The sequence below is a fragment of the Rhopilema esculentum genome, chromosome 15 (assembly GCF_057945365.1).
Source record: "Rhopilema esculentum isolate cy_ngs chromosome 15, ASM5794536v1, whole genome shotgun sequence".
Lineage (NCBI taxonomy): Eukaryota > Metazoa > Cnidaria > Scyphozoa > Rhizostomeae > Rhizostomatidae > Rhopilema > Rhopilema esculentum.
In genome coordinates, this window is record NC_142829.1 from 5,081,115 (window position 1) to 5,097,625 (window position 16,511).

Here is a 16,511-nt window from a genome sequence, read left to right on the forward strand (position 1 = left end):
TAGCAATCACACTGCTTACATCCTATTAATTAAAGAACAAATTAAGAAAAATTCAACCTCAGATTTTCGAAAAAATTAAGAACAGTCAGCCTGAACATGAGGCTCGTAACTGGTTCTTATGAAAAAAAGAGTGTAAATGATTACAGGTCCGGCTGAACCGGGGAGGGGGCTGGGGGGGCTCGGCCCCCAATAATAGTCAAACTGTTGTATGTTTCCTTTATAACAGCTCATCCCCACCCCAAGTTGAATCTCGTTTCGATGGCACTGAATAATAAAATTGGAATTGCTTTGACGTCAAACTTACGAGCCTCATCGTGTTCTATACATAGTTCATGCCATCGAAATTTTCCTAGAAAAATCCGAGTATGTCATTCATATGTTTTGACTACGTACTTAGAATCCAGTTGAATTATCCAGCAGTTTTATCCCTGGTCAATTAATTGCACCTTGATAATTTTTCGAAAAATTTAAAAGATTCGATACCACACCCTGTGGGTACCACAGCCTCAAGAAACCGGGGATAAAGTATTGTATACTTGTTTCGAAATATATTTCTGACACTAAATTATGAAAATCCTGGCACCAGGCTAACGATACTTTTTCTCTAAGGGAAACACTTTGTAAAGTAACGGCATTTTCGGAAAAATATGACTTTATAGGAACAGTATAAAATAATAATAACTGGCATGCAAATACATGACAAATATTACTAGCTATAATAATAATAATAATAATATATCTAGCCAAATCTCCGTTTCGGAGCAGTTACTATAACACACACACAGAATTGCCAGGAAAGAAGTCATGTGCAGTATAGTACCACAGGCTAATTTTCACTTAAGTTTGGAAAAGTTCAACCAAACTCTTGATTTCTATCAGGCCTTTTGCGTTGCTTTTAAGAATTTGTTCCATTCCTGGAAGGTGTTTCTTTCATGTTTATCAGTTTATGTAGATACAATAGTCTTCTTAGTTTTATTCGATAAACCATTGGCATAAGTCCACATTCATATAGTAAGCCTTGATAGGGTGTTGATTTCGGTATTAAAGTGGTTAGGGTTATTGCATCTTTTTGTATACTTTCAAGGATTTTTAAGATTTTTTTGTTCATGTTAGTCCATGTTTCACACCCATATAAGATTTTAGGGATAAGTACACTTTCAATCAATTCTATGATTATTTCCATGCCTTGATTTTTGAATGCTGATTGGCTGATTAAGAATTTTATTTTACTTATGATTGCCTTTGCTGAATTTGGCCATGCTTCTAAACATGTACAGATATTTTAATCTACTACTGGTACATGGAATGCGACTTTTGGACAACTTTAGGGCTTCATTAGAGAGTTTAGAAGCATCAAGGCTTTAACAAGTTATAATATAGCTCATTTAGAAACTCCAAATGACAACCAATACTTTGTTAAATTATATGAAGCCTCTTATAATAATTATTTTATAAAAATGTTATAAATCGATTTTTTATAAAGGATAATCTATCAGTGCATAATTGTAATGTTATCAATAGAGTACAGAAAATGAAATTGAGTAGCCTTTCTAAAAGCTCCTAGCGCCAGGGCACAGTAAAAAAATTACAAAAAATTATATATTAGAGCACGGGTACTGATTTATTATGTAAGACGCAAAAAACACAGGATACGCTGTCCACCGGATTCAGTGAATCTTGGAAAGAGTAATAATACGAAAAATTGTCAGGAACAAACCAACACGAAGACGAAAATCCAATGAAATGAGATATTTTAATATTTTAAAATTGAGCGCCAGACAGAAAGTTCATAGGGTCTCAACTTTTTAGCGCTCACAGCGGACGCAAAATCAAGACCACTTGATTTTAACTACGCATGCTCAGATTTGGGCGCTACGCCCGCGCGCACAAAAAATGTCAAATGGAAATCGGCCTTAAATTTTTATATCCTGTTGCCGTGAGGAGTATCCCGTCGTGCCTTGCGGTATCTCAGAAGTACTTTCGTTTTCATGGTGGATAAGGAAGGGTTCGGTGAGTAGTTGCTGTTTTTCTTAATATTTCAAAATGACAATTTGATTTATTCTCAAATGTGAGTTACGGTGATGTGTGAAAAATTCATCAAGATATATCGCTTATTGTAAATTCAAACCGACAGAACTTTGGTCAGCAGCAATCAGCATCTCAAAAAAGGTTTTTCTACAAATCCGACGCCGAAAGTACGCCACGGCGGTCATGAATAAACGCCAATCGAATCACAATATCTACACCAAAGACGCCATTTATTACACCGAAAATAAACATGTGTACGCCGTTATGCCGACAAAATCATAACTCCACGCCGAAGATCCAAGGGCCTATGTACATTGAATGATCACTAAATGCGGAAACAACATCCAAGTTTGATTGATTCCATAGACGTAGGAGCCTGGGGGGCGTAGGGGTACTGCCCCCCTTTTCAAAAGATCAGGTCGCCCTTTTTTGCTAACTTGCATAACCAAAATGTACCTTTGTAAAGCTCAAGTGCTCATTTCACTGGATTTGCATTTTCAATACCAAAAACTGTTGAAATAGCATATCTACCATACTTTACTTTGTGCTGTTTATGAACTTCTGTTGTTTTCTGTTTTCTAGGGGCAAAACTTTTCTTGTTGTCAAATAATGGCCCCAGCTAATCAGTTTATTATTTGATTGAAGCATTGAATTAATGATTAAAGGAGTGTTTAAAAATTGTTAAGGATGAGATACTATATTTGGTTTCTTTCTTGTTTTATTCGACTGTTTAGGGCTGGCACTAAAGTTTCTTCCTTTGTACCTTCAGTTTAATCTCTACAGGTAATTATTCTGTTTTGTTTTTAATGGACAATGTCTGTTGTACACTTCTGAAATTTTCTTGACAAATATCTTGTCGCCCTCCTTGTTAAACTTCCCAGCACACGATTGTTCACTAACCTGCTTAAATACCCATGATCAGACTTGTTGAATGTTAATTCTTTGCTGTTAATTCACTTTTAAGTGAATATTTACAATTGTACCATCATCTAGTGTTTGTGCTTATTTAGACTACTAAATATTGGTGAATTTGTTTCTTAATTTTACAGCACAACGATTTCCCAGCTCAGTTCTGCTGAAAATGGCCAAGCCAAAGCCATATTCATGTTATACATTATACAAGGATAGTAAGCCTGTTGGAAAAGGGGCACTGGTTTACATTTCATTTGATGGAAAGAAGACCCCTTCATTTTTGACGCTGCAATCGTTGATAGATCAGTGTTCAAATGCTGGGTATGTTTGCAAATCAACAAACAGCAACAAACGTTTTAGAATAGAAAAGAGAATATTGTTAGCTTATCCAGGGCCTTGCAACCTTGCTCACTTTGGAGTGCGTTTAACCACATTTGCTAGAGTTAAAGCGCTTCTTTCGGATCCTTTTGCAAGTGAATGTGTTCATATTGACACTGTATGTAAAGGTTCAGAGGTTTATATTGCTGTGCAAGAAGATAAAATCATCAGGGGACAAGTAGAGAAAGAACAAGGCCTAGAATGGTTCAATATTAAGTGTGTTGACAAAGATGTGGACAAAGAAGATGGGTTAGCCACAAGCAGCCCTGTTTATGATAAAAAAGGCCACTTAGTGGGGCTTGTGGATGAACAGATTAATAAAGATACTTTCAGGATAATACCAATCAAAGGTAAATATCCTCATTCTCAAATGTTAAATACATCTCTACGTTCAAAATGAACCCTCACTATTCCCAATAAATGAATTAAGCTGTAAATCAAAAAGGTTCAATTGTTGCAAAAAAATTCTTCATATTTTATGTAACTGCTATCAAAGGATGTACCAAACCAACCACAATGAGATATAAAATGAGGCCTTGTGCATCTACAAGACAGACCTAGGCCACACCTGGCCTTAGTTTCTGTTTGGTGTGCATGTGTGTTTGATCAATCAGAATAAAGAAATATTATAAAATTTATGCTATGATGTTTATGCTATATAATATCGTAACTTTTTTTGAAAACCTTGTCATTTTTTGAAAAAACATTTGTTGAAGTATTTTCCCACTTTAACTACACTACACTTTCATGTATTTGTTTAGATTTTGATGTTATATCCATATCTTTCTAGTGACCAGTAGCAGATGAAATAGAGTATAGTATAATTTATTGCTCTTTACATTGGGAGAAAATAAACATTGCTCAAAATAAAGTTATCATTGGTTTATCCAAACACAGTTCAAGTTTCTCATCTGGACCCTTCTTAATTTAATTGCCCACCCCTGTACAAGAAGGGCCTATCAAAGGGGGTCTAAAAGCCACAAACCTATAATATGCCCCCTGCTAGGGTATTGATCCTTGACAATGATTTTTTTCTCTAATGGTTGCTTGTTGTCAGTTGTGAAATATGGCCATCATTATTGAAAAGGCAAACATTACTGAATGAGAGCAACTAACATCTTTTTGAAGCAGACTTTATTAATCTTGACTCGATTAGCAAATAACTGCTTGAAGATTGCTAGCCAATGAACTTTTCTGTCCTACTATGAATGATTTATAAGAGCTTCATGCTGCCGAGAAGGATAATGAATAAGTGGATAGATTTTGATGGTAGGATCACAATTCTGCTACATCAGTATGATGCTACTGTTTCATTGTACAAATGCAATGCAACGAAGATTTTAATGACATGATGACACAAGTCTTAAAGATAAATAATCTAAAAAGATTGATGATTAATTGTTTAGAAAAGAGGGTGCTTGGAAGAGATTTTTTAAATTAACAACTAAAGATTTTTTAACTAGCCAGGGGTATAAAGGTGTGCCTGCCTTTTTAACCAAGCTTGGTCAAGAAATTACAAGATAGACATTTGCAATGCAAAAGACAAAATAAAACTGCCTTGATTTTTCCCTCTTGTATCTTTTTTTCACCCTGCTGTAAACTAGTCTTGACGGTACTTTATAATTTTGCTAAATTTTTTCATAGCAAGTTCCAATGGAGCAACTGACAGTGAAGGAAACAGGTCTGGAGTTGATACTGCAATGCGAGATAAGCCTGTAAATGTTGAAGATCAGAAAACAAATGAAGGTTATGAAGGTAGGAAAAGGTTGTATTCTCCTGTTTTACTGTTTAAATGAAACAAGGATTGGTGCAATTGCATAATGTAGACAGGAAGAGAGACTGCACCCTAAGTAGTAACCTTTAAGAAAAAATTTAGACAAAGACTTAAAAAAAGTCATCTCTCATTTAAATTGAAGAGTTTCACTTACATATTTTGTATAAATGTCTGATGACAGCAAGCTGCACAAATTTGACATAAAACGCTACATCTATTCTCACAACGAAACAACAATTTTTAAAGCTCCATCTGCGTTTTATGTTGTTGGTTTATCAATTCAATCACCACAAGGTTTTATTTGAGTTTTCTTTTTAATACAATTCACAATCAACAAAATTATATTTAAGAAAGTAGTAATTGGAGACGTAAAAATAACTACCTTGATCGAGATTTTTAATCAATTAATTTTTAACCTCCTACTATTAAAGGTTTGTTCGAAGTACATGCTGCTGAGAAGGATAATGAATAAGTGGATAGATTTTGTTGGTAGCAACGTTATGCACCTTTAATTTGAGCTCATCAGCTCACTTTTTATATACCCCTCGACAGGCACGGTCACAATTCTGCTTCATCAGTAAAGGGAAATTGTCGCCATTTCCTTGAAAAGAAATGGAATCCATGGTAGGTAGGTTAGAACTAAACTAAGCTTGTCTGTGTTATTGCAATAAACTTCAACCATTATGTCATGGTGCCAAGCTCAAAACAACTAATGTCCATGACCTTTACGTATGTAAGCAGAGTGATGTCGAGTCAGTGACTGTTTCCAAGGGGTGAATCGTCTAAAATATCTTTCAAATATATCTCAAAATTACGTCAGTAAAGAATGGTATAATTCATCAAAAAATCTCGACAAATCCACATTACAAGAATATTTATTACACACATTTTTATGAAGATTCTAGCTCAAGACCTAGTTCCTAAAGTTCCTAACCTTTTGACCTCTTTTTCAAAATGCGGCACCAAAACCGCACATTCAGTGCTATAAATATATAGCATAGACACAAGAAAACAAACAAAGAATCTTAGAGTTTTGACTTTAACTGTAGCTAGAAAACAAGGCCAAAAGACAAAGAGGGCAAGAAATAAATTTAATTTGCATAAAAATAAAATGTTAATGAAGAAATACCTTTGCATAGAGAAAGGCAATGAATGCTTTAATATTTCTCCAGCCTCGATATTTTTAAGAATTTTTCGTTTTGAGCTTGAATATGCTCTTAAATTATTCTTATTTTTCAAATCCGATATGATTTCAGGAGAACGTTGCTCGCTCTCGAATAGAAAACGAAATTTTTGAGTACTGAGAAATGTTAGTATTGCAATTCTCTGTTATGAACATTGCGAAAAAAGCAACTGCTGAAAAATATGACAGAAATATGCGATGTGAGGCTGAGCAATATTCTCACGATATTCTTAATAACTGGATGAATCTGAACCTGAATATTCTTATAACCAACATTCTTATCAAAATGTAATATAAACAGAGACATCAAAACTGGAAACTGCTCAATAAAACACTTGATGCATGCGTAACGCATTTTACGCTAGTTTTGACTGCAAATAAATGAAACTGACGCTCTAATTCTTCATTATTTGCAGTCCTAAAGATGTTCAAAATTCGAAAAGTCCCGAAGAGATTTTGTCTTTAGCATTTTTAATGTTCTTTAACCTTCTCGGTCCTTTACATGTAGATCCCTCATAAAGTGGCTCCTTGTGAATGGAAAAATGGTATAAGGAAAATATGTGCTAAGGAAAATATGTAGATACCTTCTATAGAGCTGCAAAACTCTTATTAAATCCAAAAATATCGATTGCCCCCCAACAGTGTCCATAACACCTACCATAAATTGCTTGGGGGTGCCATGGCCCACTGGACACTCTATTTTATTTCACTCTGCTGACCCCGCTCCCTCCCCTCCCTTCCTCTCTCCCCTCCATTCTCCCTCTCACTTCACACCCTCTCATTTCTTCCTCCCCCTCCCTTCTCCGCCCCTTTTCCCCTCCCTTCTCTCCCTCCCTTCTCTCCCTCCCTTCTCTCCCTCCCTTCTCTCCCTCCCTTCTCTCCCTCCCTTCTCTCCCTCCCTTCTCCTCCTTCCTTCTCCTCCTTCCTTCTCTCCCTTCCTTATCCCTTCCCTTCTCCTCTCTCTTATCTTCCTCCCTTCTCCCCTCCCCCTCTCCTCCCCCTCCCCCCAATTGAAATGACAGATTGACTGCCACATTACTATTCTGTGTTTATAGCCCTGATTTGTCTTCACATTATTTCATTATTTTAATCCATTTTGTTAACTGTTTTAGAGACATTCAGTCCAAGTGCTGATGGGACAAGCAACAGTGGAGGAGATATATCTGATGTTGATCCTGCAATGCAAAATAAATCAGTACAAGTAGAAAATGAGAAAACAAATGAAAGACTTAGAGGTAGGAAATGTTATATTCACCTGATTTACTTCTTAAATTAGATGAGCATTTTTGAAATGCTTTTTTCTGGTACCTGGATGGAAGTCTCACTGTGCTACTGCTTTGCTTTTTCCAGAGCAAAAATATAAAATTATATTTCAGTTTTATTTGTTAATACCGAGTAAAGTTGTCGATTAAATACATGAATTTTTTTCCAAACTGCCCTTTTCAAAGAAAAAGATAAAACCTTAAAATCTACAATCCATATGTCCAATAAGAAATAGAAAAGTTAAAGTAGTTTAAAAATGTTAGAATGATCGACAGGAATAATAAATGATTCCTTAATGTTCTGAAGATTTTCAAGACGGGCGTTTAATTGTTTAAGATGTTTTTTAAATGTTTATTTCACAAGGGGCTTTTGTACCTTTTGACCTCAATTGCCTGTGAGATTGTCATTAGTTGCTTTTCGTTATGATCGCTGGTGCCACGCTTCCTCACGTTGTTCTTGTATCTGCTTTACTAGTTTTTGGGCAATGTCTTTCGGCCTCCTGATGATTTGATTTGTAATACAAGGGTCAGGTGTGTGGCTCGTGGCATCGTTAAAACCTCTCATACCTTAGGACTGGTACATAGGCTATTAGTGGGGAAAAATGCTTTTCTTGTCCATTCCCTCCCAACTATCTAACAAATTTGGGGGTTATTGTGTAGCTTCCCTTAGTAACCCCGTCCTGCTAGAGGTTTATAGTGGGTTGAGCGATTTGCCCCGATGCACCAACAGCTATTCTGTAACGTAGGTTGCTCTTTTAACGTTGTACCATGTATTCATTTTATAATAATTCTTCATAGGTAGTTTGACTTAATTGGCTTGAGAGCAGTCAGTAACAACCCTGCTCTTGGCCTTTCCGCTTGTTACTTGATTGTTCCGCTTGTTATTGGGTTGCTCCGCTCGTTTTGTAGGGCTGTTCCGCTTGTGACTGGGTTGCTACATTTGTTACTTGGCTGTTCTGCCTTATACCAGGTTTTTCCTCTTGTTCCTCGTATTAGAAATGACGTATCAAAATAGCCAAATAACTGAAGTTATGAGAAATTCATGACATCACTTGTAATCACAATCTGGCCTGTGCATAGAATAGCACCTTATCATGAAACAAATTGGGGGCTACATCCAACATAGATAACTTAGGGGTTGCAGTTTCCAATAATAGCCATTTTTTCCACAGTTCTGATTTCCTTTGCAGGTAGTGCTTCACCAAATTCGGGAAATTTTGATTTTGCTGCCATTGAAAAAGGAGATTTTCCAGAGTCCAAAGCCTTATCATCGATTACTGGAAGTGATGCGAAAGAGACAGCCTCAGGTAACAAAACTAAGTACAACATACCTCTCACTTAAGGCTTGCAATTTTTTTCTGCATGTGGTTTGTGTTGTACAATAGTGAAACTGTTATTTTAGAAATATTCATCTGTCGCAACAGTAGAGTTAAGATGCATGAGGTTATGGTGTTATATTCTTATATTATTAGAAGATATCATTTCGTCCCAAAGCGTTCATATAAAATACCCATATCATGTACATAACTTTGCCAGTGCAGTTATATCTGCTCAAAATTGGCTGTAATACCAGCATTAAAAAGACTTGGAGTTTACTTGAGAATAGATGTAGTTTTATAGCAAGACTAAGTTACAATGATTTGACCAGTGGCGTACCCAAGGGGGGGGAGTAGGGGGGTCCGGACCCCCCCCCCACTTTTCTAAAATATGATCCTCGAGATTTGTCCAAAAGTGATGTAAAACTCATTGGGGGGGGGGGGGGTGTAGTATACTGTATGCTTGTGTCAATAACAATTGTAAAATACTTTGCTATTTACCGTAGCTAACATTAATCAAATAATGGGGTGAAATTTTGCAAAAAGGGCGTTTCCCCGCATTAAAGGGCTCATTCGGCTTATATCAGCCAAAAATTTTTTTAGAATCGAATGTCTTATCATTTGTAGGACCATTTAAATATGCTCTTTTAGATTAGCTATATGGTAGTTACTTCTCAGCTCAATTCAACTCTCTACAACTTAGCCATTATAGAAAATAGTTGTTTGCTGTGAAGAACGTAGCTGGCTTAAAAATACTCGAGACTTTGCTAATTGGACCGTCCTTTGACCCTTGACACGGCTCTTGTAGAATCGTGGGATTTCACTTTCAGACCTTTTTTAAAACATTTTTAACATTTTTGTTTTAAACGCATGCAAAGAAAATTTAGAGGAGCATTGCGACCAGTTGTCAGGTATATTTGCTTTTTTTCTGATATTCATTTCAAGTTTTGCTTTCAGTGGTTGTTTTCCATTTTTTGTGAGATAAAGATATCCAGTCTTTTAAGGTGATGAAAGTAATACAGGTGGCAAAGACATTAATGTTTCGGATGGTGCTTCACATACTTTTCCCGTTAAAAATTTCACATCATATAATATGCTTTGATAGAAGATTATTTTATTATCATTTCATGTCTGCCTTTTTACTAGTTTTGTACCTAAATGACATTTCTTATGTTCTATATTAATTTCTAGTAGCATGTCAAGTATTTCGTACCATACGTAACGTAACATGACCCAGCATCTTTCCTTTTTTACTTCCAAAATACAAATAGCACCTTCCATTAGGTTATATTATTCATATCAGGTTATAATGATAACAACTTTCATGGCATTCAAATTGCAAGTGAGAGTTATAAAGCGTATTATATTCCGAATTATGCAAAGCATTTTGGAATTTAATAGCATCTATGTATTTGGTTTGAAATGTTTTCCCTGTTATGTAGGACAGCTTTTTCGTGGCACTTGAATATTTGCGTGTGATGCTGCTCCTTCCCAGTTATGTAGTGCCTTGAAGAGATCATTGCAAAATTTTTCGGATAAGCTATATCACGAAGGAGGAAAATATTACTTTTGGTTTTTACAAGGTTGGTTGGGCACCTTGAACCTTCTGAACGCCCTGAGCCCTCCTGAGCCCCCCTGAGCCCCATGAGCCCCAATGAGCCCCAATGAGCCCCAATGAGCCCCTAGGTTTAGGAGTTTAGTGGAATCTGAATTTCAGGGTGCGGGGAATTGATATTAAGGAGGAAAATATTACTTTTGGTTTTTACAAGGTTGGTTGGGCACCTTGAACCTTCTGAACGCCCTGAGCCCTCCTGAGCCCCCCTGAGCCCCATGAGCCCCAATGAGCCCCAATGAGCCCCAATGAGCCCCTAGGTTTAGGAGTTTAGTGGAATCTGAATTTCAGGGTGCGGGGAATTGATATTAAGGAGGAAAATATTACTTTTGGTTTTTACAAGGTTGGTTGGGCACCTTGAACCTTCTGAACGCCCTGAGCCCTCCTGAGCCCCCCTGAGCCCCATGAGCCCCAATGAGCCCCAATGAGCCCCAATGAGCCCCAATGAGCCCCTAGGTTTAGGAGTTTAGTGGAATCTGAATTTCAGGGTGCGGGGAATTGAATTTAACTAAAAATTCGGTCAAATTTAAAAGAATTCCGAAACTTAATGACAAATCTGGTGCTTTTGAGGGAGTTGGGGGTATGGAGCATAAAGATAACACGCCAGGATCTAGCCTCCCTGCATTCAGTACACTGAAGCTTAGTTAGTGAGGCATGACATTGAATGCAGTGGCGAAATTGGACAGTAATGCTGTTGTTGAGTAAGCAGACGAGTTAGAGACATTTTACGAGACGGGTTTCAGGATGTTGGCAATTATTGCTTATTATAAAAGACAGGAGAATAATGTGATATTAATTAAAATAGAGGTATCTTTCTCGAACTGTTGTAACATATAGAAGAAAGGGAGAAAATTTAAAAGTCCATAAAATTTATTTTTTAGCCAAAAGTGACACTTTTGGGGATGGGATTGCCCCTTTTTTTCTTAATCGGACTTACGGCTTACAGAGCATTACAGAGCAGGCACGTTTGCTTGCAAGGATTGTTTGACGCTATCAAACTACTACACGAGAGGACCTACGACATCTGCGAAATGTTCTTTTCAAAGTTAAAGATCGTTTACGTTTTTGTTAACATGTCGTTTACCAAACACTTTGAAATAAAACAGGTTTGATTTTGGGTGATATGCAGTTGATTCTCAGATGATTTATAGTGATTTCACGTGATTTTAACTTTTATAACATACGACTGATTATTAGAGTAAAGAGATCGTGAACAGTTTAATAAATAAAAAGATCATAGATCACCTACCTCAAGCACTCAATAAATAGCGAAACTACTTTTGTCAAAAAATTATTGTGCACTATAAGCAAACTGCAAACTTGATCATGATTCTGTCAAATATTGAATCCAGGTACGCTTGTTTTCAGACATTGCTATTGCAGATGGCTCTAACAACAAAGGAGCAGGTAACTATTGTGCACTATTAGCAACTTGCAAACTTGATATTCTTTTTGCATGATAATGATATTTTGCCCGTTCTGCCAACTATTGAATGCCGGTATTCTTGTTTTCAGACACTGTTATTGCAGATGGCTCTAACGACCAAGGAGCAGGTAACTATTGTGTACTATTAGCAACTTGCAAACTTGATATTCTTTTTGCATGATAATGATATTTTGCCCGTTCTGCCAACTATTGAATACCGGTATTCTTGTTTTCAGACATTGTTATTGCAGATGGCTCTAACGACCAAGGAGCAGGTAACTATTGTGCACTATTAGCAACTTGCAAACTTGATATTCTTTTTGCATGATAATGATATTTTGCCCGTTCTGCCAACTATTGAATGCCGGTATTCTTGTTTTCAGACATTGTTATTGCAGATGGCTCTAACGACCAAGGAGCAGGTAACTATTGTGCACTATTAGCAACTTGCAAACTTGATATTCTTTTTGCATGATAATGATATTTTGCCCGTTCTGCCAACTATTGAATGCCGGTATTCTTGTTTTCAGACATTGTTATTGCAGATGGCTCTAACGACCAAGGAGCAGGTAACTATTGTGCACTATTAGTAACTTGCAAACTTGATATTCTCTTTGCATGATAATGATATTTTGCCCGTTCTGCCAACTATTGAATGCCGGTATTCTTGTTTTCAGACATTGTTATTGCAGATGGCTCTAACGACCAAGGAGCAGGTAACTATTGTGCACTATTAGCAACTTGCAAACTTGATATTCTTTTTGCATGATAATGATATTTTGCCCGTTCTGCCAACTATTGAATGCCGGTATTCTTGTTTTCAGACATTGTTATTGCAGATGGCTCTAACGACCAAGGAGCAGGTAACTATTGTGCACTATTAGTAACTTGCAAACTTGATATTCTCTTTGCATGATAATGATATTTTGCCCGTTCTGCCAACTATTGAATGCCGGTATTCTTGTTTTCAGACATTGTTATTGCAGATGGCTCTAACGACCAAGGAGCAGGTAACTATTGTGCACTATTAGCAACTTGCAAGCTTGATATTCTTTTTGCATGATAATGATATTTTGCCCGTTCTGCCAACTATTGAATGCCGGTATTCTTGTTTTCAGACATTGTTATTGCAGATGGCCCTAACGACCAAGGAGCAGGTAACTATTGTGTACTATTAGCAACTTGCAAACTTGATATTCTTTTTGCATGATAATGATATTTTGCCCGTTCTGCCAACTATTGAATGCCGGTATTCTTGTTTTCAGACATTGTTATTGCAGATGGCTCTAACGACCAAGGAGCAGGTAACTATTGTGTACTATTAGCAACTTGCAAACTTGATATTCTTTTTGCATGATAATGATATTTTGCCCGTTCTGCCAACTATTGAATGCCGGTATTCTTGTTTTCAGACATTGTTATTGCAGATGGCTCTAACGACCAAGGAGCAGGTAACTATTGTGCACTATTAGCAAACTGCAAACTTGATATTATTTTGCATGATAATGATATTTTGCCCATTCTGTAAAATATTGAATCCAGGTACGCTTGTTTTCAGGTATTGCTAATGCAGATGGTTCTTGCGACCAAGGATCTGGTAATTATTCTGCACTTAAAACAAACTACGGTTATAATATCACTTTTGCATTATTTTGACATTACGTCCTTTTTGTAAATTGTTAAATCACAGTATTTTGAGTAACAATAACTTTGTGGCTTATGTTGTATTATTACGGATGGAGAGGTATCTTCTAGGCAATTAACCTACTCAAACTATTTTTCTCTCATGAGGTTGTGTATTTCAGGGCCTCCGACGGAGGGGGGGCCGGGGGCCTTGCCCCCCCCCCACTTTTTTGCAAAACAATAGAGTTTTTTTCAAAATCTTTTGTTATGGGTGTTAAATTTTCCCTTGGCCCCCCCCACTTTTCAACCTTTGTCGGAGCCCATGTATTTGTTTTGTTTTTTCGGATAAATTAGCTTTTTTGTTCTGATTTTTGCCTTCGTTTTTATTTTAGACTCGCGTTTGCTAGAAACACTTTCAGGTAATTTTCCTATCGCCTTGACAGGTATCCGTTGTTCTTTTAATGTGAATTATTTGTTTGCACCAGTATGTATGGCTACAAGATACAGATATTTTTATTAGAAAACCATAAGTGCGATTTTGAACCTTTTGAAGTGTATGCAATAAGTGTGAAATCCGCAGTAGCATATATTAACAGTCTTGTCCTAAACACCAAAACAAAGGTTTTTGAACAAAGGTATTAACCGGAGTAAGAAAACACCTTTCTGAAATCTGTACTTCACATGGGATAATTTTTTTTGCTTCCTTACATTAAAGCCGTGCAATAGTTTTTTAATATCATCATTGTTATTTTTGTTGTCTGTTTGTACATGTTTCTTGCAAAAAAAATTTTTCGGTGCTTTCTGATGAAGTCTTTCATTCTAATTTACTCGAAACAAATTTTGCCTTAGGCTGATAATTTTTCTAACTCAAGTTCTTTAACGTCAGCATGTAGCTTGCAAACTTTTATGTGTTTTTGGTCACAGATGCTTTATACTCTCTGTCTTTATTAAGGGTTAACAATTGAGGATCTAGACCAAGACCTAATACATAGCATTTCAAACCTCCTTGACAAGAACGGTTGGGAGCCAGTTGCTGGTGTCATTTTTTGTAACGAAGATGACGTAGATGGCATCATAATTACATTGAGGTCATGTCAAGCTGGAGGAGGACAACCTGCACTTAACTTCATAAGACATCTGTTTTCTTCTCACCCTAGCGAGAACGTAGGGGATTTTAAACAGAAGTTAATGGAAATTGGTAGAGAAAATGTCATCCAGTTTATAAATGAAGTGACTGATGATAAGCTCTTGAGTTCATTGAGCTTTGACAAATTGTCAATGCTTTCAGGAAAACTAGAATTTTCACAGAAATCTGTTAAGTACTGGAAGCACTTAGCACCTAAATATAATCTCAGCAAGGTAGATATTGCTGGTATCGAATCTACGAAAGTTGAATACCAGCATTACAGCCCAACCGAGGCTTTGATTCAAGCTTTGTATATGAGAAAGCCTGAATACAAAGTGAGTGAGTTCATCAAAGTATTGGAGGATCTCAAGTTCAATAAAGTGGTTGATATCATTAAGGAAAAATATTTGCCATCAAGCGATTGAGAGTTGTGAACAGGAAGACATTGTTTGGGACTTGGGTGGATGTGAGAAGTCGGACAGGGGGGTTTTTCAGGCGGGTTTTTGTCGGCGGGTTTGAGCAGAATTTTTCTCTTCACATACCATACCGAATTAGCCCCCTGGGGGCTTATTTATTTTTGATATTTTTGGACGGTGGCTTATTTGAGGGGGGGGGGCTTATAGGAGGGGGGGCTTAGAAAATTATTGTAGACAATAAGAAGACATTATTAAAAGACCTTGTTTATTTTAGTAGAAATTTCTTTATGAGCATTTAATCAATTACTACCAAAAGTACGAATTTGTCGTGGTAATTCAATAAAACACCATAGGCAACCTCAGATGGCAAAAACCGTCAAATTGAGGGGTCCAATTCGAGAATATACGGTAGCAGTAGGGGCTTATTCGAGGGGGGGGGGCTTATTGGAAATTTGTAGTTCTAGGGTGGGGACTTATTCGAGGAGGGGGGCTTTTTCGAGGGGGGGGGCCAATTCGAGGATTTGCTGTACTGGTGCTTCGCTACTTGTTTTATCCTTCCTGTGATATACAAAGCATTTAGACAATATTTACCTTTTGGATTGTGCAGTATTATATATGTAGTATTAGATAGTGTCCCTGATTTTTATTGTATGCTAAATTCATGACCGTTGTTGTAAAATTCACTGCAAAGCAGAAAATTTCGTATCTCTTAACGAAAGCGTTTAAATCGAGGTCTTACTATAGTCATGATTTCTTATTGACTATTGTATAAAACAGCGGCGTCGTGACTTGGGGTACCTTCACGTCTTATAAAATCAATTAGGAATTAGGCAAAGGTAGTTACTCTGCTAGCTAATTATGATATTTACCCGAAGGTAAGCGAAACTAAGCATTAATGATTTCGAGATTTCTTGTTGGCTCTAAACCCAAAAACAAGGCCCTTCTTTGGTTAAATTGTATCTTGTGTAGAATTTCCCTACGGTTTTTCGGAAAACGCATCAAATGCAATTGATAATTAGCTCCAGAACTTCTTTACATGCAAGATGTAAAGAGGGGGTATTGACAACAAATGCTTCTTGTTACCTGGCTTTTAAAGTGACGCGACAACATTGTATTTTCAAGACCACAGCGAATTTTAGCAGTTTTTTATCTGCTGCAAAATTCATTTGCAAAAAATTAAACAATTATTAGTACGATCAGTGGCGTAGCGTGACTTTTTCAACTGGGTATTCTCTATTAATCAAAAGGGTGGGGCAGGGTGTGGCTCGATGCGGCTTGATGAAAATAGGGGGATAATAGGAAGATTAAAAGGACTAGCTATTGACATTTTATCTAATTTTCTTTTTGGTTCGGTTGGCAAGTACTGCACTGTCAGGGCATTGCTATGATAAAAACGATACTTTGCTAAAGGACCCTTCAAATATACTCTTCGAACTCATTCATTGCATTAAAATA

At 36.8% G+C, this 16,511-nt stretch overlaps 1 protein-coding gene across 50 annotated transcripts; it reads left to right on the forward strand.

The window, feature by feature from the left end:
• Positions 1 to 1,869: 1,869 nt before the first annotated feature.
• Positions 1,870 to 15,255, forward strand: LOC135685077 (uncharacterized). Of its 50 annotated transcripts, XM_089112579.1 has the most exons (21): positions 1,928 to 2,010; positions 2,763 to 2,811; positions 3,078 to 3,668; positions 4,963 to 5,073; positions 7,388 to 7,510; positions 8,728 to 8,844; positions 9,732 to 9,764; positions 11,834 to 11,872; positions 11,981 to 12,019; positions 12,128 to 12,166; positions 12,275 to 12,313; positions 12,422 to 12,460; positions 12,569 to 12,607; positions 12,716 to 12,754; positions 12,863 to 12,901; positions 13,010 to 13,048; positions 13,157 to 13,195; positions 13,304 to 13,342; positions 13,450 to 13,488; positions 13,907 to 13,933; positions 14,467 to 15,248. In XM_089112579.1, the coding sequence occupies exons 3-21, from the start codon at positions 3,110 to 3,112 to the stop codon at positions 15,063 to 15,065; spliced, it is 2,037 nt and encodes a 678-aa protein (XP_088968705.1). In that variant the 5' UTR covers positions 1,928 to 2,010; positions 2,763 to 2,811; positions 3,078 to 3,109; the 3' UTR covers positions 15,066 to 15,248. The 50 variants fall into 50 exon arrangements, with proteins under 50 accessions (XP_088968697.1, XP_088968700.1, XP_088968702.1 ...); XM_089112571.1 differs by lacking the exon at positions 2,763 to 2,811 and having other exon boundaries at positions 1,870 to 2,010; XM_089112580.1 differs by lacking the exon at positions 1,928 to 2,010 and having other exon boundaries at positions 2,020 to 2,811.
• Positions 15,256 to 16,511: the final 1,256 nt, after the last annotated feature.

What these genes read in the sequence shown, in the direction of transcription:
- LOC135685077 (XM_089112571.1), top strand. Translation starts at nt 1,989, where the DNA reads ATGGTGGATAAGGAAGGGTTCG. An exon ending in AACAAATGAAGGTTATGAAG is followed by an intron (nt 5,074 to 7,387) that starts GTAGGAAAAGGT and finishes TAACTGTTTTAG; the next exon opens with AGACATTCAGTCCAAGTGCT. An exon ending in TTTGCTAGAAACACTTTCAG is followed by an intron (nt 13,934 to 14,466) that starts GTAATTTTCCTA and finishes GTCTTTATTAAG; the next exon opens with GGTTAACAATTGAGGATCTA.